Raw genomic sequence first — 23,861 nt, forward strand, 5'->3', positions numbered from 1 at the left:
TCCAACGGAGCATTTTTTGAATACTCCTTTCAAGTACCAGTGAAATCTTTACTTATCTCACCTGAGAAAAACGACACCGTCAAGACCAACTACAAATTACTTTAATTGATGATTTGTAGTTCTCTGTTTGATGATAATAACTTTCTTCTTATTGTAACTATTTATTTTAATTGATGATAATACCATCTCTGTTTCAAATCAAAGTATCAGAGACTACAAATTAAAATGTACATCAATCGCAATTGAATTGATTACTTGTGCATAGTGTTAAATTAATGTAACGCGTGTGAGAAACTTTGTGCACACTACAAGCTAAAGTTTCAATTTCAACAATCTTGCTTGAGATTAAGCAGACTATGTAATTGGTTTTATTTTTTGAATGTGGCGTATTGACAAAAGAGAAATGATATTTTAATATTATGTGACATATTTTATTGGGCCTATGATTAGTAATGGTTTAAATTGCATCTTGTAAGTTTTCATGAGCTTCAAGTTCTGTTATCCAAATTCCACCTCAGCTTTCAAAATTTCCAAAAAATATAAACAAATTAGAACTGTCTGAGGCTGTTAGTTTCCTTTTGTTTAGTTATTCATAATTTTTTTAACATGTCTTCATAAACACTACTTGTATGCATCAGTAGTTATTGACTATATTAAGTTTCTGACAACACATTTATGCCTTTTAGGTTGTTCTAATTAAATACTACAATGCTCTATTAAGTTTTGCAATTAAGTACATATGTCATGGGCTTATTTCTATATTAATCTTATTTTTCTAAAGAAAAAATAATGGAGAGACAGAGAGAGGACTTCTCTCTCTCTGTTTTTTTTTTTCTATATTAATCTTCATGTCTAAGATAAATGCCACAGTAGCTTTAGATGAAAAAAGAAATAACGGAATGATCAAATTTGGATAATTATTAAAGTTCATTGTCTAAAAAATGAATAAATATAATATAGAGTGGCTAAAACGAATTAGAGGTAAATTCAGTGACCTCCGACAAAACTATTCCGAAGTAAACAAATATTTTCATAAATAAGGGTCATTAAAAAGAACGGTTTATTAATCTTGGAAATCAAGAAAAGAAAGGATTGAACACAATTTGAAGGATTTTAATTTGGAACGGTCAAAATCTTCGGTGAAATTGTGCGCAAAAGCAAGGTTTTTGGCAAGACATTCGGTGAAAATGTCAATCGTATCCTTTTTTTTTTTTCAAGTGATGTAAATATTAAATTTAGCTCCGACGAAGTAAATCTTATGTTGCTTTCATTGTTAGAAAGATATGTGTCAATTTTGTTTTATTTGTTAATCTCATTCATTTAAAAAAAAAGTAAAACCCTAATTTGTAGGGTTTTAATGGCAATTGAAATAAATAAAGTAAAATATAGCGATAATTATTTTATGTATATAAAATAAATGAATTCTTTTGGTGCAATTTTACGTTTTAATTATTAAAATTTAATTTAAAAATCAATTACATTGATTCATTGAGTTATATTTTTATCAGAAGTAAGCCACTCCTAGCTCCACTGTTCTCGCCAGCAAGTCATCTCTTCATTTTCATTCCATGGTTCCATCGCAACTTTTGCACCTCCTCGTTGTCCTTTACACTCTTCAGAAGAAGAGAGAGTCAGCGACGATAGCCCTAGCCGCTAGCTCTCTCGTCCCCTGACACCTTAGTCGAGAGTTTCAGGAAGAGGTCGCAACAATATCCCTAGCCGTCATCTCTTCCGTCTCCTAGCGCCTCCAACCATCCTATCAACACCCCCTACACAAAATCCTTGATTGGGAAGGGAGGCCGAGGCCGCGCTGGCCTCTTCCACCTGCAAACCTAGTGGAAAAAAGAAAAAGAAGAAAAAGATGCTCTCTTTCCTCCAGTCACTGGCCAGTCGATGTTGAAGGTCGTCGATGTCTACTACTGATGGAGAGGGTTTTTTTTTGTTATTTTAGTTGTTAAATGTTGAGATTTAGATGTTAGGGGATGTTCGGATGTTGATATTGATGAATTCGAGTGGATGACGTTCTGGATGTAGAATGATGAATGTAATTTATATTTAATTAATAAAAATTATACTTGGGAGTCACTACCAGGTTTTAAAAAAATCATTTATCTTTATAAACAAGGTTCTAAATAGCGTTTATCGCGTCATAGCGGGAAGCCTATAAAAAAAACTATAGCGAATAGCATCACTATAGCGAAAGCTATGCTACATAGCGTTTTCTTATTTTTATAAAAATTATATCATATATTTGTAGTTTTGTACTAAATATCAACATTATCTAAGTTTCATAGAACAATAAATAATATCAAATTGATTAAAAAATTATAATATTCATATTGAACCAATAAAAAGTCCAAATTGCGACTCAAAATATCCATAGTAATACTAATATCATAAACTATCATTCTTTTTATATTCAAAATATATTCAGCATCATGACATAATATATTTTTTTTCTATTTAAATTTCAAAATAACTTAGACATCATGGCATAATTAACTATCTTAATATATTCAAAATATTCAAACTACTGTATAGTAAGTATCATTTTGTTACTTCAAGAAATATCTTAATATATTCAATCTAAGGCTTTATTTAAAACTCATATAAATTGGAAAGAAAAAAAAAAGCTCATGTTGCATAACGCGTTGTAGCTTCCTTATTTTGATTTCGTTTGATGGATCTCTCATTAAATATTTAATAGTTTAATATAAAGCTTAGTACGTCAATTGCAAAAAAAAAAAAATTACGGTTAAAATCCAATTTGAGCCTTTATTTAAAGTTCATATAAATTGAAAAAAAAAAAAGCAAATGTTGAATAGCGGATGCTATTTGCGCTACATGCTATAGTGGACCGCTATTACCGCTATAGCGTCCGTAGCTCAAATAGCATGTTATTATGTCATAACTTAGCGTTCAGGGTCCAAAAACGCTATAGCGCGTTATTTAGAACACTCTTTATAAATGAAAGGAAGAATCTTAACTCGTACAAAATGAACTTAATACTAGCTCAAGCATTTAATGGTACAAAAGGTGTAATCTTCCTTGGAGCTGGTCTTCGTCATGAGTTTGTTCCCATGTTTCTGTTCTCGTACTTACTTTATATGCAGCAAGTCGCGATAATCGAGTCCGGATCCTCTGAAGTAACGCAAAATATTCAGTCTAGATCCAAACCGTCCAATCAGAATCCGGACCAATCCGACCCGAGATGGATTGGAAGGATCCCTTTAATATTAATGCTAAAGCAGATCGAACGGTCCAGACATAAACTCAAATTTGAGTTAAAACTTATTATCGGTTCAAACACGATAGTAAACCAGTAGGAACTAGGAAGCAGTACGAAATCAGAACAGTATGCCACGCACCTCATCTTCCTCATTCACGTAAAATCCCCATATTGCCCTTTTCTCTCTTTCCCCTTTCTGTTCCCATTTCCATGGCTTCTCTCGTCTCTTCCCCCTCTCCAAACCCTCTTCTCTCCTCTTCTCAGCCCGATCTCCCCTCCATGCCTTCTCCCTCTCCACGATCTCCTTCTCCTTCTTCCCCACCCGATCCCCCTTCTAAACCTAACCCTAGTCCCTCCCCAGTTCCAAGTACAGAACCCTCCCCCTCCCCAGCTGGGCGAAGACAAAGGTTACCGCGCGCTTGCACAAGTCGATCCCGGATACGTGACGCGGAACCGCCGCCACCTCCGCCGCCGGAGCGTCGTCGGAGAGAGAAGACAGAGGAGGCGGGGAGTTCGGTTCGGGTGGTTACCCCACTTGTTCCCGATCCGGTTCCCGCTGACGACTTGCCGCTGTTTAAGCTGAGGTCCATGTGGCAACTCGCCTCTGTGCTGAACTTCCTACATGTAAGAACTTAGAAAAAGAAAAAGGATGGTTAAATTAGTTGCGTTTCTTTCACAAGGAGGAAGCCCTAGGAGATGGGAAGTTGTGGGGAAACCCTAATTTGGTTACTGTTCAAAATGTACTATTTGGTTAGCAATATTTGGGGAGGACAAAGGAGATGAATGAGAAATGTGAAGAACTTTTGTGTTAATCTCCTCTCTAAACAATCACTGGATGCTTGCTTTGTTCTGCATTCCTCTCTTCTTCCCAATTTTCTCTTTTTCTTTTTTCGTGCTTCATTTCATATGCCTAGTTTAGTTTTTACTGGAATTGAGATGGTAAAATGGAAGTTTGATTATAGGTTTTCCGGTCGCTACTGAACATAGCAGCTGAATTCACGGCAGAGGAACTAGAGTCATCATTGATATCTCCTAATAACATACTTGATGATATTCATATGCCGTTACTTAAGGTTAGTGCTTTCTTATTATGACGGTTTCAAGCTGTGGCCATTTCAGCTCATCAGCTTTTATTTTCAGATTATGTACGTGCGTATGAGAGTACGTTTGGATGGGAGCTAGAATAGCTAGAATAGTGAAATTTGAGAATAGTAAATGAGAATAGAGAAAAAATAGTGATTTTTAGAATAGTGTGAAAATGGTGCTATTTGGATTAATAGAAATGTTGTTTGGATGCACATTGCTATTCCGAATAGCCCCTATTCTAGAACAGCTTCTATTCTTGACACATCCAAACATCTTCGTACTTAGTGCAAAATCTATCTTTCTTTCTACTTCTCTCTGAGGTCAAATAGTTATTCTGCAGTAGCTTAGCCCTTGTTAGAGCTTATATTGGACTTTAGAATGTCACGAGTTAACATACTTTAAACAGCTTATTTTTGGGAGATAGTTATACATGCCACAGACTGGGAGACTAGCTTGTAAGATTATGCAAAATGATAGATTGAGCATTTTAATTTTTTTAGACCTGATATTATGGTCCTAACGCTAGCATAGCGGCCTATATGCTAAGGGGTCATATTTTATCTTTTCATGTCCGAACGGTAGATCCAAGCGGTTTAATAAAATGTAGGGTTAATTTTCTTTTTACCCTCAAAAAGTTCTTCATTTTTCTATTTACCCTTGTACTCACTATTATATCTCATATATCCCTTGACTCTTTTTATCCTTTTCTATTTACCCATGAGTTAATTATCCACAGTTAGTATTGTCAGAATCTACATTTTCCCATTATACCCTTACTCTTAGAGTTTTCTGCCATCTTATGGAAAGTGTGAATCACCCGTAACATACTCATGAGTAAATCAGATACTACAATGGTTAGCTAACTATAAGAAATGCTCATTTCTTTTCTGCTGAATTCAAGAGATATGGAGATCAATCGTCAGCCTAAAAGGCCTTTAGTGAGTAAGAAATGTTTTGGTATCATTTTTGGTGTTATCTTGTGGGTGTTTTTGGTTAAAAAGAAATTAAATGTGTTTTAATAAAAGACACCAATATATGTTGGCGCTTTTTGGATGCTATTATAATCTCACTAGTAAATTTAATTGCGACAATTACATTTATTCAAGTTTTTATACCAACGTATCAACTGCTGCACTTAAGACTTTGTCCCACAACTTTGACTATTTTTTTTTAAATTGCCTTACTGAATCAACTAATTAAGGCTAGATGTTAAAGTATCACTCATACTTTTTGGAATGTCTAAGGTAGCAGAAAGAGGTTGATATCATGTGTCACCCGAAGTTAAATGGAGTAATAATTGAAACAATGGACAAGAATAGTGGAGACCATGTTTTTTGATGCTATCAATTAAGTTTAATTTTCTCAATACATATTGCGGTGGTTTTGAGTGGGATAACGGACAAAGATGCTGGGTGATATTAATTGGGAAATAGTTGATCGCAATTGTTCTCGCCTTGTTGGTTGATTGGAGAAAAGAGCGAAGTCGCAAAAGCGAAGGTTGAATAGGATAGAGAGAATAGGGTAAATTTGTCAATTACTATTCTAAGCCAAAGATAAATCGTCATTTCACTAGAGTTACCTTAACAATAACAAGTTAAAGTGGCAAATAAGATAGAGTTAGAACAGTCGAAAGGTAAATAAAAAAATTAAAGTCTCGAGGGAGAAATAAGAAAACTAAGATGCGTTGAAGGGCGTATGGAAAATTAACCCTAAAATCTACATATTACAATCTTGTAGAATACCAAAATTTATCATTTTTTCGGATTTTTTTTACTGTTGTTTTATTATTTTAGGGTATCTTTTAGAAATCATAGAAAATAGTAAAAAAATAATTCTAAAAATGGAAAATTTTGGTATTCTATATGATTTTGTTATGAAGATTTAGAGAGCCGCTTGGATCGACCGTTTGAACATGAAATAATAAACTTTGAACTGTTATTATATGCTAATGTTATTACATTAGCATAAACTCTTTAGACCTTATCATTGTTCTTTCTTTCTTTCCTTTTTCATGTTTAGTTAAAATTTTGGTTCTTGGAGGATACAGAAGATGAAACTTTGTCTGGGCAAAGAAAATGCAAAATAGAAAGAACACTTCATCTTAATCACATATTAGTCAATCTGATAATACGTGATGTTATATATCTGACATTTGCAAATTTGTTTTGTATGGACAGTCAATCCCTCCTGTAACACGCATGGCCATGGGACGTGGAACTTGGGTTACAGTGTTGTGCCGAAAACTGAGAGACTGGTGGCATTGGGTACGTGTACCAAATTATTGTACCAGATTTAGTTCTTTTACAAAATATATATTTTTTTATGTTTGCACCAGATGATTCTTGAACTGAATAATCTTTTTCTCTCACCTTTCTTTTGAGTTTTATCATATATTATATGAATTGGTTTAGTAGTAATTATGTTTTCTATGTTACTGTCCTGAATACCCCTAAACATATAAGTTGTACAGTACAAGTTGGTCTAGTACTGGTGTGATAATTCGCTTCATAAATCATGCAAAAACTCACTCAGTTCCATACATCAGGTCGGAGAAGGTGAAGTGCCGATTGTTGCAGATCACGGGTAAATATTTAAATATAGTGTGTCTTTTCAGATCAAATAGGATTCTCTTATATTTTGATGTAATCCCAATCTTGAGTGTATGTGTTTTTCTTAGTGCGGAGATTGAGGCGTATAAAATACTTGATCCAGCCACTCGTCTGGTGGTTTTGAAGGCAATATGTGATATTCGAGTTGAGGTTTGTTTATATATTGTCAACAATTTTTTTATTTCATAGATTTGGGATTTTACAGTTTATTGGTTGCCTATTATGTTGTTTTCATGTCAGTGATGAGTACCGGAGTTTGATATAGTATTACAGTAATCACTATCTGGAAGTTTCTGATGCTGCTTAAACTTAAGACAAATAAACCATTAAAATCCACAAAAGTAATCATCAGATTTGAGAATGAGGTATAAATTATTAACTGGTATTGTACTATCCTGTGCTAACCGAGTAACCAAGCAGGCAGATCTATTAGCTTATATGGTTATTATGAAATGTGTTGTTTTCAGCAAGAAGATATTCGGAATTACATTGACCATTCATTAAAACGTGGCGCCCATCTGTCGTTATTTCGTAAAGAACGGGTTGGTGGTGACTCCTATGGAATCTCCTATTGGTAGGTACCAAATAATTTTTAAGAATAGTAACTATTCACACCAAATATGTTATCATGCCTAATCTCAAGTATAATTATACTTTTGACTGGTGAGTTTTCCGTAGCTTAAATGGTCACCTGCGGTTAAATGTGCTTGCAGGTTGTACTCAATGAACTCTGTTGGTTGTTTGTCTATAAATTGTTCTTTTTCTCACGCTTTTATTGACCAACCATGTCCGTCCATATCTACAATTATGATCGTGTGTGTGTGGGGGGGGGGGGGGGGGGGGGGGATTCTGATGTCAATCCGTACTTTTAATTTAGTTTATAAATTCTAATAAATTTGAGGGTTCATATGCCCATCTCTTATATCTGATTTCAAAGTCCAAATAGGCGATCTGAACTGATCAAATTTTATATTTTTTGGGAATTTTTTTATATAGGTTCAAAATCATTGTTGAGTGGTCCAGAAACTTTGATTTTGTACCTATGAATTTTAAAAAATATAAAATTTGGTCTCCAAGAACATTTTAATATGGAGATCATGTTTAGAGGTTCGGGTCAGCTGTTTGGACTTTGAAAATGAAGATAAAATGTGTGAGGCATGAAAAACATGAGGCATTTGAACCTTCAATAAATTTTCATCTTCGTCATCTGGTACTGAACCACTCCTGAATTAAAATGTACCACTTGTATGTGCTTATAGGCACTAGACTGGGTATTGGCTATAACATTCCTATAAACTGTGCTTATGGAAACTATATTGTTGTTATTATTATTTTTATTAAGGTATTACTAAAATACATCTGGTGCTATAATCCATGTTGTTACGTGTTTATATTTAAATTATGAGATCTGTAATTTTGAATTTCAATACTACAGGTACGAGGATGATCCTATGCTTGGTCATAGGCTGTACCGTGAAATAAGGAAAGTTGAGACACCAACAGTTGAGGCTAAGAAGCCCGATACAAAGAAAAGGAAAGGACGACCTCCCCCTCCACCGCCTCCTATTGTTACTTACCAATGGGAAACAGTTGCAACCAATTTGGATGAATTTCAAGAAGTTTCGGTACGTTATTTGTGCCTTTGTGTATACTTATTATTTAGCATGAGAATTATCATCTAGTAAGTAGCTGTACTCAGGGACGGAGGTAGTAAGAAGTAATGCTAGTAAGTAGCTGTACTCAGGGACGGAGGTAGTAAGAAGTAATGGGGGTCAATTGACCCCCATTATTATTTTCAAAATTTTTGTACTTGCATACGATTTTCTATACAGTTTAGAGCAAAATACTACCGGTACTATAAATTGACCCCCATTCGCAGCATGAAAATTTTATATGAATGACCACATTCACGACTGACCCCCATAGTCAAAAAGTCTGGCTCTGCCCCTGGCTGTACTGGTTGTGACTACAATGTTTCCTTTGATATGATGTTTTCAATTAGATGTTCACGGCCAATAAATGCTCAGTGAGTACCTTCATGTCCACATCTCATATTGAAAAGTGATAGTAAAATAAATGAATGTTAGTTTTGTTTATGAGGTGATTTTGTCGATGCTTAAATGACCATAGCATTTTTTTTAATATTCACATTGCGTAAATGACTGTGTGTTATTTTGGAATTTATACATTAGTTAATAACCTAAATCACATTTTATTCAATTATTTTAGTTTAATTGGTCCGCAAAAGTAGTATTGCATGTTATTTAGCAAAATATAAAAAGAACCTATTATCTTATTTTGCAGGATAAGCTTTTTGCAAGCAAGAATCGGACGGAAGTCTCACTTGCTAAGAAATTGAAGATTGATTTTCTTCCCGAGATAGAAAAAACTCACAAAGTAAATCATCTATCATTATCCAGCAAAGGAGTGAATAAAATACCTACCATGCACTAATCTAATCATATATATTTTGTGTAGATGAATATTGCACTAATGCAAAAGAAAGAGAAACTGTTAAAGAAGCAACAAAGGGAAGCACTTCTTCTCAACAGCTATTTGACAGCTGATGGTGTTACATCTGGTCGTTCCCTTCGCCATAGGAAAAGTGTTACCTACACTTTTGGTAAGAGTTTCAGGTTTCAAAAAAAAAAAAAAAGGTGTTACCTACATTTTTTGGTTATTTTTGTGAGGTTTTCGTAACTTTTTTCAGATCTGCACATTGTCTTTTTGAACAGCCAAGTCTTGTTTGAAAAGTAATTATTTGGAAAACAGATTCTTTTTGAACTTGGTGTAATTTAACAGACAAATGAGGTGATAAAACTAAGATCACATTGTTACCCCAATATCAGTTATGACTTATGAGCCTCGTTATATTTATTTTGTCTATATAGTTGTGCTATGTCCAATTTCTTTACTAAACTAATAGTAATTTTTTTGTGTAATCATTTGCAGATGACTATGACCGGTCAATCAACGAGGCAATAAAACTTACAAAGTATGCACATCATGCTCAAACCACAAATTTATAATTAAGAATAGACTAACTTATACTCGCACTCTACAAATTGTGTATGATTTTAGGAGAAGTCAGGAGTCACCTGAGCCTGCTGTTGGTAGCAGCACTAGGAGAGTAATGCCAAGACACGAGGCTTCTGCCAATGGTAAATCCAACGGACCATCATCTCCGCCTGACGACTTTCATGATCCTGCATCTCCTAAGTCTGAGGATAATTATGCAGAAACGGATCATGAAGGTGACCCAGATGAGTCTCTGGACAGAAGGTCAGTTGCCATTGTGCCTCATACGAGATTGTACCATAATTGCACATACTAGTATAACCTTTATAGTAAATGTAAAAAACTTTAATACCAATTAACCTTGGTGACTCTTTTTCTCATTGTTGTCTGGCTAGAATTTGAATGTTTGAGCCCCTCATTTCGAAAAAAATCAAGCCAGCTGACCAGAAAGAAATGAATGTTCAAATACCTCCATTTTTAGAACTACAATAACTTAAAAATTTTGAAAACTTAAATAGCAAAATAAAACCGTTAGATATGATCTTGTATCATTTTCTCTATGCACACGTAAAAGATCATGAAATTTGAATTTTGTTTTGATTAGTATCAAGAACTTGCAAAAATACATTGATGTGGATAATTTTTGGATGTTGATTTTGAACTCATTAATTCATATAAAACCAAAATCGAAAAGTGATTATTTCTAATATGCATGTAGAGGAAAAAAGATATCATCTAACTGTTTTATTTTGACATATAAATTTTATAATTTTTATTATTAGAAAATTTAAAAATAGAAGCATGATGGAGGCACAAAAAAATGAAGGCATTTGAGCCCTCAAAGAAAAAGTAGTGAAAAGAGAAAATGATCAAGTAAAAAACTTTGTTGGATTTATGTACAGTACAACCCTGTAATGGACCTGACTAGTCCTGTTCAACCATACAATTTTTTTTATGTTGTTATTTCTAATCTCAGCAACCGGCGAAGAAAAAGACCTAGAAGATATTCCGAGGACTTTGTGGACGCGGTTTCCTATGATGTTGATGCGACCTTTGAAAGTGATGATGACATTGTTGGCGAGGCTGTCTATGACGATGAGTACCTCAAGACACGCAAGAGCAAGTCCGCCTCAAGTGGCTCTGAAGGAGATGAAGAGTACAAACTTGACGATGAAGAAGATGATGAAAATCCCGAAGAAGACGAATCCGGTGATGAAGAAGAGGATTACTCCATTGGTTCAAGTGAAGAAGAATTGGAGATGAGCCGCCGGTCAAGGCGGCACAAGAAAGAATCTGCGAGGTCAAAGCGGGGTGGGAGGAAACTGAGGTCGGTTGGTGAGATTGACACAGGCCTCAGGAGGAGCAAGCGGTCTACCCGGCCAAAGATTAATTATAGGAAGTATGAGGTGTCTGAGTCGGACACGGATTCCGATGCGGATGCTGATGGGGCATATTCGGAGAATGATCAGGAGGTTTCGACATCAAGCCAGGATCGGAATGAAGAAGCCGGTGAAGAGATGGAAGAGGATGTTGATTATGATAATAATTATAATAATGGTGGCGAGCATAGTAATTATGATAGTAACGGTGGCAATGAAGTGACTAATAAAGAATATACAGAGATGGTAGCGCAAGAAGAGCAGAAGCAAGAGTCATTGGACAAGGAGAGGAGTCCAAACGAAGAGAAGGATAGCTTGCCTAGAAGGTTTCTAGACTTGAATGATCCTGCACCTGACATGGGTTTTGATGACGGGCCCGACATGCCAGTGAAAGATGAGGATATGGATGATAGCTAAATGAGAGTGATATTATTGGATATGAAATTATGAATCTTTGGAAGCAAAATAATTGATAATGGTCAGAAACATAGCTACTGCTGTCGGAAGGTAGAGAACTTTCGAGTCCCTTCGTTTTAGTACCGAAGGATTGGATTTATAGCACTTAGTAGCTAATGTTGCGAAGTTTTGTATTCATTATGTATCACTATGCATATCAGGTGTAGAATGTACAAGTAATGCTGGTTATTGTTTGCAACTAGATCTGCGGTTTTTAGTTACTGCCTCTTTTAATTAGGCGTGACAACCCTAGTGTAGCTCTTAGTGTATTTTATTATGTCGGAGAAAAATATCGCCCTGGAACTAGCATGGTTCTTATCTTATTTGAACACAGTGTAGCTTGAATGGGTTTGAGCAACTAATTTTTATAATGTTGATGCTGAAAGGTAATATCAGATACGTGTATCTCGGTTTATTATTTGGTTTTTTTTATCTGCTTAGGTAAATTGTTGGTTCAAATCAAGCATACCAAGTTTTAATTAGAAGGTAGCAACAATTGCATGAAAAGCAGATTAATTTGAGAACATAATCATGTTTCTTCGCTTTTCATCTCCTGTACAAGAAATTTTCTTTAAAGTTTAACTCCTTGGGATCCAAACTTCACAATTTACATTACTCGTAAAAAATTATGATTCCAATTACTTCCATACATCATATCATTAACGAGTGATAACTCCGAGTTATCTTGATGGTGATTCCAATTATCTTGCATGTTGAATACATAATACGGTTAAATACAATAAAGCTATCCGAGTAACAAATTGCTGATTATTAATTTTATTTTATTTTGCAGCAATCCGATTTAAATTTATTCCAACACGTTCTCCATCATAAAAAAAAGATACCAATGTTTGCTAGATTTTGATTATAAATAAAGAAGTACGTCTGTGTGGCCTAATCGTTCAGTTCAAATTTTCTTAAGGGCATGTTAAGTTTTATGGATTTGTGCGGGATATGAGTTTTGGATACAAAAATTCACAAATTAATTTATGGGAATTCATACTCTTGAATATGTGCGAGAATGATCATGAGAATGTGTTAAAATTAATGTTATTGATTATTAGTTAATTAGATGAATTCAATATTCAGAAACATGTGCTCAATTTAGGGCCTAGTCTATTCCCATACTCTACAATTGGGAATTATTATTATTGAAACATTCAGCCATTGAAACATTATTGTCAAATATGTAACACTAACAATAATTAAGAATAACAAGTACATGTTTCAATGGTTGAATATTGATGATCAATCATCTACTCCCAAGAGAATTCGCAGTTGTACACAGAATACACAAAATACGACGTACAGAAGTAATTGTTGGTGTTAACTTTTGTTGAAATAACAGCACCGAAGACAGTATACTGAGATGGCGAAGTAAAATTCAGTGACTTGCTGCAAAGAAACCAGTAACGACATGATTAATTTCCTTCATTAATCTATTAATCTGTACATTGTAGGCTGACGGACTGCAAACTATCTAGTGTTCTAGATCCAAGACCCAACTTTATAGAAATGAAAATATAAACCAGACACGAGGTTTTATTTCATAACTTAAATGTGTCAACTCCAGAAATGGTTCACTTCACTAAAACGGGATTTCAAAACTATGCCACTGCTAGAAAAGGGCTGGTTTAATTCTAACCAAGTTTGACTGTTTGAGAGACCAATGCTTAGATTGTAAAACTAAATACCAAATAAATTGCAAAAACATCTGACCATAAATCGTTCAAAGATTTACATCGTATAACAATGCATCTACTGAGCAAAACATTAAATTTCCTAAACATCCCATTACAAAACTGGTATCCTCAACGTCAAAATTTAGTATTAAAAACATAAATGAGGTCATAACCCTGTTCTAAATTCTAGAAAGCTGCCTGTTATCCTTGTTTTTCCCATAAGGATTTCTGCGATTAATTCCATGCCGGTTGCCTTCTATCTGACGCATCTTCTTCCTCACCTTTGAGGTGTTGCTTTCCAAGTCTAAATTTACCTTTGGGGGGGTGCTAAAGCAAAATGACGAAGCAATATCCTGACAAAAGCATGTCAAATGATCAACAATGGTTCGTTATTTTCTAAAGACTGCAAATCTAAATGCTCAGTACAACCTGTACCAAGTGGGACACTAGTACCAGTATGTTTAGCATCTAAACTAACAGTAGCATCTAATTAGTAAATGTTAATTTCCAGTCACCTGTTTAATTGCTGTTTTGGTGATTGAAATACAATTTATATCTCTAATCTCATTGCCAAGAATAAAAATAATAACAGGTGTGCAGTCAGTATCATACCTTAAGGTTGAGGCTATGCACATCGAAGATATTTTTCATGGAATGTGAATTGTACGCGAGAATGTAGGACCTATAGGCATCTTTTGCAGATTGGTTTAAATAGTAGTTTTCTCCCACTATCTTTTCCTGCATTGCTCATCTTTCATTAAATCTAAAATTCAATAATTTGCAAGTCTAACTGAACAAGGGTTAATATAGAAAGAACTTACCAGGTGGGATTGCAAATTTTGCACCTTTTTCTCATTGAACTCGTATTCTTTCAAAGGAACCTTTGCTTCCTGCCAAAACATTAGAATAACAATCAATGAGTTAGTTAGCACAAGTCACAATACCAAAATGAAATAGCATTTGATGGAGGCATAATGCTCCATATATCAACAATCACTGAACTCAGCAATTAAAAGAATGACACCTGCTTTTATCAATTCATTACACAAATCCTTGAATTATAGCAATTACTGAAAACAAATGAGTAGATACCATACCTTCAGATAGGCAAGAAAGCTTATCTCCTCTGGTAAGAGAAACAAAAGAGCATGCCCTTTTGCACCTTCGCCACGAGCAGTTCTCCCGACCCTATGAATATACTCCTGAATGCACAATTCGATATTATTAGTATATCCCTACAAACAGTAGTAGAAGCAAATTTAATAAAAAATAATAAGCTGAAATAGATGAGCTAACAACCTTCGGCTCGTCTGGTGGATCGTATTGCACAATCCAATCCTAAAAATAAGAAAATAATTTTGAGAAGTTCAGTACTTGATTCCAGAAAAAGTTTAATTGCAAGCAAAATTAATTTAAGATCCTTACAGAGTGATTTGATTAGTTTATAAAATATTTATGGTGCATATGCATGGTTTCAATTCACAACAATGTTCTATATTAGAAGGGAAATATAAAAAAACAAGTCCGGTTAACTAACCACAGCAGGTATGTCAAGCCCACGTGCAGCAACATCAGTACATAATAAAATACCCTTTCCGGCCTTGCAAAATTCAAAGAAGGTGGATGTACGCTTCTGTTGCTTTTGCTTTCCATGAATGTCCATGCAGTCTACCTGAATGTACCTGGTACCAATCAAACATTATAATATTACAACACAAATTGGTGATAACCAAAATAATGCATGGTCAACATTTTTCATTTTTTTTTCTTACAATCTAAAGGTAAGAGATGAGAGAGCATAAAACATTGAAATAGAGTGACAGGGGGTTCTCCATCAGAGAAATTTTTTATGTTTCATGTATTCATATGGCACATTGCCAATATTTATTTTGTTAATTTCAGTAATGGTAAATGCAATACTTTCCCCCATAATTGCACTTGCATGTTCATATTCAGATTCTAGCCTGTAGTCTTCAGGTCATGAGCCTGATAAATTTAGGAGATCATGAGCCTGATAAAATTTAGTTATCTCATTTAATGTTTCTATTTGAAAAAAAAAAAAAAATCTACTCCCACTAAGTTCTAATACTTTGACACTTTTTGTTATTAATGAGAACAGCAACAGATAACAACTTGAACAAAAATTGCATCTCAGAGTGCCGAGTGGTAGTTGCCTGAGTTGCAAACAGAAAAGAACATGTAACCATTTTATAAAAGGAAATACTATTCATTACCACCCCTATGTTCCAATAATTTAACACCATCACATAAACCACATTGGATAAGATAACAAGTAAAAAAAAGATCTTACGTCAAAAGCTCCGAGTGGAATTTGACCGAATTGCAGGAAGAGAAGAAAACCATAATCTTCTTGTTGACATTTCTTTTTAGAAAAGCGTACAAAACTAGAAACCTCTTGCTGCTAGGGATAATGCAATAGCCCTGCTCCAATCCTTCTACAGTCATCTGCAAACAGTGTTGGGATAAACTCAACAATACTGCACTGCTTTGAGCCAGTATGCAAAAGATAGAAGAGAGAATAATACTTCTGAATAGACACAACACTTTATTTTCTCTCTTATAATTACATTGAGTTCTAAAGTATTTAAAACACAACAACATACCTAAATTAAACACCCACAACTTTTCTAAAATAAGCACAGACAACACAATATGCTGAAAAACAACTAACCACTATGCCAACTATTCCTAAAATAACTATGCTTAAAATAACCAATGCAGTTTTCATACGTCTCAAAACTGCTTCTAAATCAACTCAACTTATGCAGAGATCTAAAAAAAAAATTTATCTAATTTTTAACATACAGTAGCTGGTACCCCCATTGCTAGGTGTGTTCATTGGATCCGGTTTATTTGGTTTTCAACCAAACTGACAAATTTAGGATTAAATGATTTGTTTTTTCCGTTTAAATGGATCGATTCAGTTGAATTTTTGAATTACAAAGGTTTTCTATATTTGGTTCAGTTTAGATTTTCCAAAACCGAAAGTCCGAAGCGACAACTCTATATGGTTCAAATCCATGCTTTATATATAATGTATGCAATATCAACAACTTATATTTTGGTTTGGATATTTTCGAACACTTATCTATTTTCTATGGAATTGAACAATGTAATATCAACAACTTATATATATAATTCATATCTATTTTTATGATTATTAAATGTATTTGTGTATGTATTGAGTTTTGACCTTTTAAAATTAAATCTCTCTTATTTGTATATATGTATTTCATATCTATTTCTGACCTTCGTTCTGGAATCATCAACTCCTATATAAACCGGCTTTTCCCCGCCATCTTCTTTTTTATTAAAGGATAATCTTGCAAAATCTTCAACCTGAATAAAAATAAATAAGTAAAACTGGGTCATGTTCAAATTACAAATAATTACCACATAACAACAGTAGCAATAACAATGTTAACATCAAAGATTATGTGCAAACCTCTTTTGTTTGTGTAGCAGAGAATAGCACCGTTTGTCTTTTCTGCATGCGAACAAAAAACATGAGATTTGAAACATGATTATTGGTGATCATAAATGAAGTATGTGGCATGCCCTTGTAAAACGGCAACGTCTTATATTAATTCAAGTGCAACAACTATCTAGCAAGAATCATACAACTGCAAATATAACATATCCACTCCATTTTCAGCATACAGTAGAAGTTTGGTATTTATGTATTAATAGAACGAAGAGCACTTTTGTTGTCAGTTTTATGAGGACACAAAAGGTATTTTGCATCTATCAAGTAACAGATGTCATAAATTTTCAACAATTAGAGAATACTAACTGCACTTTTTATGAATCCAGATTAAACAGTTAAAAGGGATAGTATAGAGAGAACAATATATCGACCTGGGGAAGGCGCTTAAATATTTGTTTCATGTCTTCCTCAAAATTAGCCTCCAATATTCTATCAGCTTCGTCAATTATAAGGCACTGCCAAGCATAAAACATATCATGCATCAATAAACATGTAAACTTTTTTTGTCAAACAAATCATCACAGGCACAAGAATATATACCTTAAAAATTAACAAAAACCAAAGGAGAGAAACCCATAACAAAATCAATATTTGAAGTATTAAATTTTGTAGTTAGAAGCACAAACACAAGATAGACCGCTAGTAAGTCATACAATACTGTTCTTACTGAATATAAATTTGAAGTCTTAATACGTTCTAAATTGGTGTAACATATCCAATAGCTAAATACAGAGAGTGAAAGGTAAAAGTTGTGCTCCACTTCCCCGCCCATTCCCCAAAAAAATTTAACAATAAAAACAACTAACCAAGGTTGTACACTTACCTTTAGGTTTTTATAGATAAAGCCCTTTGTGGTTTGAAGATGGTCCAAGAGCCGGCCTGGAGTGGCAACCAACAAATTTACTCCCTTAGCCAGAATCTCAGCTTCGGTTCTTCGCCCGCTACCTCCCATAACCAAACCGAGTGTTTGTGAGTGGTACTTTAAAACCTCCTTTGCCACCGCATGGGTCTACAAGATAAAAACAAAATTTTAAATGTCGAGGAACTGTCATATTTTAAAATCGCATGAAGCCCAAGGAAAGTATTGGCCAAAATAAAAAGAGTGAAGTCACACTAAAGCATACCTCAAATTCCTAAATGAACACACCAGTACTGTTGTCATTGACTTATTGCTATGTTCTCTATACTTACTATAATGTAAAATTACTAAGATTTGAATTAAGCTATTTTGTAGGATAATTTTTCCATTACTACAGTCTAACTCAATAAGTATTTCTTCTCAAAATAACTTTTCTGCTAAAATATAATCACAAGAACACTCCAAACATAAGATTATTTAGACAAGTGCAATATAAAACTCATTCGACTTGTGAAGGGCATTACAGAATTGAACTAAAGGTGGAAATTTTTGATAAATAGATAGACACCTGGATAGCAAGTTCTCGGGTTGGGCACACTATGATAACACCTGCTCCATTTCTTGGACTGAAGCGACTAGCATGCAAAAGCTCAATAGCTGGTACCAGAAAAGCCAGAGTCTTTCCAGAACCAGTTTGTGCTGCACCCATCACATCTTTTCCTTCCAACAGAGGCGGAATTGATCTTGCTTGAATCTGTAAAGTTAAAACAAAACCATCATTAATTCGGTCAAATCGCATTTCTAGATAGTTCGTGGACATAATGTTTTTAAGGCATAATATCAGATGCTTGCAACTTCCATTACTAACAAAACTACAATAGTATGTTCTACAATAGAAAACAACATTTTTCCATCTCAATAGATAGTACCTGAGTCATGTTAACAAATTTCATTTCTTCAATGGCTTTCATGGTCGCTTCAGAGATCGGTAAATCAGCAAAAGGTTTTTCAGTCATAATGCCAGAGCCCTTATTCCCCTTTTTCTTCTTAATCGACTTCTCTTCTCCTCCGCTCTCTCCTTCAGTTCTCTGTTTCTTCGCCACTGGTGTTTCCTCTCGTTCTTCTTCATCTCCAGTTACGTTCCTTTCTTCCCCCTCATGAGCGACAATCTCACTCTCTTCACCACCAGGAGACCTGGTGGTGGCGTGCTTCTGCTTCCTTTTCTTCAACTTTTTGTCTTTGTTCTTCGCTACGGTGGTCGCCGGAGACATGACGGCGCAACAGAGAGTGGAGACGGGGGCGGCTGTTTTTTTTATTTCTCTCTTAAACCCTAGAGGAGGATTTTATTTTTTTCTTGTAATAGTTCGGATTTGTCCACTGGTTTTTGTTGGTTTGGGGAGATTGAAGAAAGGGTTTCCAAATTTTAATCGTTGCACGAATCTTAGGGTGAATGTGTGTGTGCAGCGGACGGCGGTTCATGATGCCTGGGACTGGGACCCAACTGGTTAGGAGTCCGTATCCGTCCAGGTACCTGAGGTGCAATTAAAAAAAATTAACGGTCCAGATTAATTCTATTCAGATCAAAATCAATTCGGTAGCTATTGTGACTCTAGGAGATTGCTTTAAGATTTGTGCCAAGCTAAAAGAACGGCTCTGATTTTCAGCTTGCACCTCAGGTACCTGGGGTGATTCGGATTCACTGGTTAGGATTAGGACAGCTATTTTGAGAACAACAGTTAGATTATTTTCTAGACAAAAAAAGTTATTGGAGAGAATTTTTCTCACTCATATTTAATTTGTTCTTCTATAGGTTATTATAATTATAGTAAAAACTTAATAAAAAAATTTAAATCAAATATTTATAAAAAAAATATCAAATGTTGTTGAAAGAATGAAAAAAATAAAAATATAACTCGACTTGGTTTTATATATATATATATATATATATATATTTTTTTTTTTATGGTGATACTATTATTTTGAGAGCTAAATGCACAGCTCGAAAAAAGATTATATATTTTTATATCAAATTAAGTAGTCATTACATGCACATTCTTAAAATTTATATTTTGATTAAATGAGAGAAAAATACAAATTAAAATTTCTATGTTGATGTCAAAAAGTAAAATACTTTATTTGGTATATCATACTTCACCTTCTTCTTTTTTAAAACGATGATCGTGAAAATATCAATAAATGTATTCATATTAAAAGTTATCAATAAAATTTATTATGCAATGCTAGACTTTGACATCTAAATTTCATAGATAAAGTCATATTTTTTACTATTTGTAGCAATATTCATTCAAATCATTATTTTTTAAAGTTACTTATTATTTTTTGTTCAATTCATTCAATTTATGCAAGAATAACTTTTATTCAATTCAACTCTCGAAATAACAATGTCAACAAAAAAATAACGAAAGGCAATAATAAGTAGTCATTTTTGCATTCCCCTTCAGTAACATTTAATATATAGTTTGTTTATTGATACAAACTTTTATTAAGTTTGTAGTATAATTAAATTCTATAAAAGAATAAACTGAGTATAAATAGAGAAATTTCTCTCCGCCTAATTGTTGCTTTCAATATTGCACTGGACATTAACATCCTCTCCATTACTTGAAAAGAGAATCTTTTATAATTAGTGAATCCAGACCGTTCTTTTTAACTTACACAAATCTCAAACCGACTGAGATTTGATCTCAAACGGTAAAGTGAGGAGAATTGTCTACAGGTACGATACCTGAGAGAAGCTGGATCCGAATTCAATGAGAGTCATTTATAATTTTATCATAATAAAACTAGCGTCTGATACACTCATACACCATAACATCGGTAGATATTATAAAATTAATTCTTCATAATTTTCCACGAAGCAAAACTATAAATAACATATCACTAAATATATATATATATAGCATACTAAAATATCATTCTGCTATTATAATTTACAATGCAATAAAGTACTTAAAATAAAACTAATCAAAACAAAGTATTACCAACATAGTCCAAAAATAAAGGTGCCATACTGTCATATATCATATATAAAATATGAGTACAATATGAGTACAATTGAAGTGTAACTCCAAAATATATCAAATTAATTTAGACAAATTCAAACTGTTCAATTAACATGTTAAATTAGCTTCAAACGATGAATTTAAACAGTTGAAATCAATTTACCACACGAGTGATGCGTTGACACATAAAATTTATAAATTTTTTAATTCATTTAGTATAAAGTCAAGCGGTAAAAAAATAATAAATTTTTTTTATTAAAATTAACATATAAACCTTCTTCTAATTTTGTCAAGTTTTAGGTTTGAAAATTCTTGAGATGTGATCGCATGTAGACATACGGTAGCGGATGGAAAAGAGGGTCAGGCTACCCCCTCAATCTTTATAAATTGAAAATTATAATTTTGTTTATTAAATTTTGTATTTTTTATATGTATCAATAATTTTCAATCCTCTTTATAAAATAAAATTACATTATATTCAATTTTTAAGCCCCTTAACTTCAATTTTTAGTGATGTTCCTGACTCCTGAGTGATCGTATTTTTTTTCTTCTCTTAATTAGCACCACATTAACATTAGTTTTTTTCAATCACAGCTATTCACTGTTCTAAATGTACAATCTATATAATATTTTTACTAATCCAATTAGCATCATTTACAGTTTTACACACTAATATAGAAATCACTATTTTATCTCTATTCCCATGTATAGTAATCTCAATTTCTCTATTTTTGCACTAATTCTTGCATGATCTAAATATAAATTAAAATTACTCTTTGATCTAGTGACAAAAACAAAAACAATATGTGAGAAATCACATGTTCGAAATTTGAATAGAAGATTCCTTGTAGATATTAAACTAATTGGATAGTTTGACCTCCAACTATACTTAGAAAAAAAAGTAGCTTTCATATTTTAGATCCCTACATTAGAGTATGAACAAAAACAATATATATATATATATATATATATATATATATATATATAGAGAGAGAGAGAGAGAGAGAGTGGCTAATATCAAAACGTTTGCACCACGCCTCCCGTGCAACCAAGTTATTTTCCGATTTTTAAAGTCTAAATGATCGATTCGAACCGTTAGATGTGTTCTCCATATTAGCCACTCTCTCTCTCTCTCTCTCTATATATATATATATATATATATATATACTAGTATCATATCCGTGCGTTGCAACAGGACATACTATAAGAGAAAAATATATATATGAAAAAAAACATTCAATAAAATTATTAATTATTCAAAAATTGAGGAACATGATCTTTGAATAGAATTATATGATTCTGTATTTTTAATTACTTTGAATCATGATCTCTTATAACAATTTGATGATGTGATGATCCTGTATTTTAAGTACCAATGATTTGAATTAATAACTTTCTAATTTTAAATTAATTTATACAAAATAGAATATATGATACAGCTGATTAGATATAATACTCATGTCGTAAGCAAACTGAATGAAGAAATCTGAAATTACAAATACAAATTTTAAGTACCAATGATTTCATATTTTTGGTGACCTTTCCAATTTTGTTTTCTTTCCCTTCTTTCTGTCCCACTGATTTGTGCTTCTAAGATTTTCAATTGATTTTCATTGTGATCTGTATAGACTTGTATAGAAACAAAATTGATAATATTTCTAGAATTCTTACATCAATAGCTATATAAACATAGAAGAAAAATAAGGAATAAAAGAAATAAGGAAACATAATTATATCGCTAAATTGGAAAGTGAGAAATAAGGAATAAATGAAATAAGGAAACATATTATATCGCTCAATTTCATAATTTATTTAATTTTAATTGTGATGCATCGTGTGACAGTACATGTGGCAAGTATGTTTTTAATTTAATTTAGATTTCTACACATTATTCAGATGCATTTAATCAAAATAAGACATATTATGTAATTGGAGGGCTAAGATTAAATCTGAAATTTCATTTTTCAATCGTAGCCGTTGGCAGATCGGACACTCTACGTGCTTAATAATGGAATGGAGATATATATAGAGGGAGAGAGAGAGAGAGTAAAGCTAGGGTGTTCATCGGATCGACTTCAAACGTCAAATCTAAACCGTTGAAATCTATGTGCTTCACGAGTGATGGCATGCAAAATTTTGAAAGTTGTGAGTTTATTTGCTACTCGGTCAAGCGGTCAAAGAAATATATAATAAAAATTCACTATATAAAACAACTTATAAATTAACTTAATAAAATATTTATTTCTTTAACCGCTTGACCGTATAGCAAATGAACTCGAAACTTTCAATATTTTGCATGCACATGCATCACTCATGAAGCACATGTATTTCAACGGTTTGGATTCGGCATTTGAAGTCGATCCGATGAACTTTTGGAGTTGTGCTCACCAAACTCTCTTGATGAGCACATCACACCCTAGCTTTACTCTCTCTCTCTCTCTATATATATATATATATATATCATGCAATTAATTACCACAAACGCTAGTAGGTACATATATTATATATATACGGAATAGGATCTTAGGAAAAAAATAAATAAATAATGAACCACTCGAAAATAAATAACGGGACAAGGTGTTGTACTGCTTAATTTGAATTAAGTTAATTAATATAGCCAAGAATATCTAACCAGAGTACTGTTTTGTATTTTTTATTTCTATTACAGAGAACAATAATATAAGCCAACATATCAAATAGTGACTAATAAAAATTAATCCTACATTTGGAGATATTTTTTTCCTTGTGTTTATTTGTTTATATCTTATTGGCAAACTAGTCATGACTAATGAGGGCTATTTTTTTTAAAGTAAAACAGCCTGTCTTTACAAAATACCAGATCGAATATTTTGATTCCCTTCATCTACATTGGTATTTGTTACACCCCAAAGGGGTATATAGAACAAAGTTTCAATACACCAAAAGATGTACAGTTTAAACCTTGACCTAACTATGATTCAGACTGCAAGTGCACAGTCCTATCTTGGTAGTAAAGTCAGGTATCGATCCACA

At 33.3% G+C, this 23,861-nt stretch overlaps 2 protein-coding genes across 3 annotated transcripts; one reads left to right on the plus strand and one right to left on the minus strand.

Annotated features, from left to right (window-relative positions):
- The first annotated feature begins 3,347 nt into the window (after nucleotides 1-3,347).
- On the plus strand, nucleotides 3,348-12,172 carry LOC144574595 (DDT domain superfamily). 2 transcript variants are annotated; one of them, XM_078324588.1, is made up of 12 exons: nucleotides 3,348-3,853; nucleotides 4,192-4,302; nucleotides 6,493-6,579; nucleotides 6,861-6,898; nucleotides 6,993-7,074; nucleotides 7,392-7,498; nucleotides 8,360-8,549; nucleotides 9,229-9,321; nucleotides 9,403-9,547; nucleotides 9,877-9,919; nucleotides 10,006-10,206; nucleotides 10,919-12,172. In XM_078324588.1, exons 1-12 carry the CDS (start codon nucleotides 3,440-3,442, stop codon nucleotides 11,736-11,738), a joined length of 2,331 nt encoding a protein of 776 aa, XP_078180714.1. In that variant the 5' UTR covers nucleotides 3,348-3,439; the 3' UTR covers nucleotides 11,739-12,172. The 2 variants fall into 2 exon arrangements, with proteins under 2 accessions (XP_078180714.1, XP_078180715.1); XM_078324589.1 differs by lacking the exons at nucleotides 3,348-3,853; nucleotides 4,192-4,302 and adding an exon at nucleotides 5,818-5,836.
- A 1,281-nt stretch (nucleotides 12,173-13,453) lies between these two features.
- On the minus strand, nucleotides 13,454-19,216 carry LOC144574510 (DEAD-box ATP-dependent RNA helicase 27-like). The gene is made up of 13 exons (XM_078324470.1): nucleotides 18,756-19,216; nucleotides 18,395-18,580; nucleotides 17,791-17,976; nucleotides 17,339-17,422; nucleotides 16,926-16,967; nucleotides 16,730-16,819; nucleotides 15,771-15,925; nucleotides 14,997-15,141; nucleotides 14,759-14,797; nucleotides 14,557-14,661; nucleotides 14,281-14,349; nucleotides 14,072-14,197; nucleotides 13,454-13,812 (listed from the first exon to the last, which is right to left on the minus strand). The coding sequence occupies exons 1-13, from the start codon at nucleotides 19,095-19,097 to the stop codon at nucleotides 13,639-13,641; spliced, it is 1,743 nt and encodes a 580-aa protein (XP_078180596.1). The 5' UTR covers nucleotides 19,098-19,216; the 3' UTR covers nucleotides 13,454-13,638.
- Between the last annotated feature and the right edge of the window lie 4,645 nt (nucleotides 19,217-23,861).

Source organism: Carex rostrata, chromosome 23 (genome assembly GCF_964058835.1).
Source record: "Carex rostrata chromosome 23, lpCarRost1.2, whole genome shotgun sequence".
NCBI lineage: Eukaryota > Viridiplantae > Streptophyta > Magnoliopsida > Poales > Cyperaceae > Carex > Carex rostrata.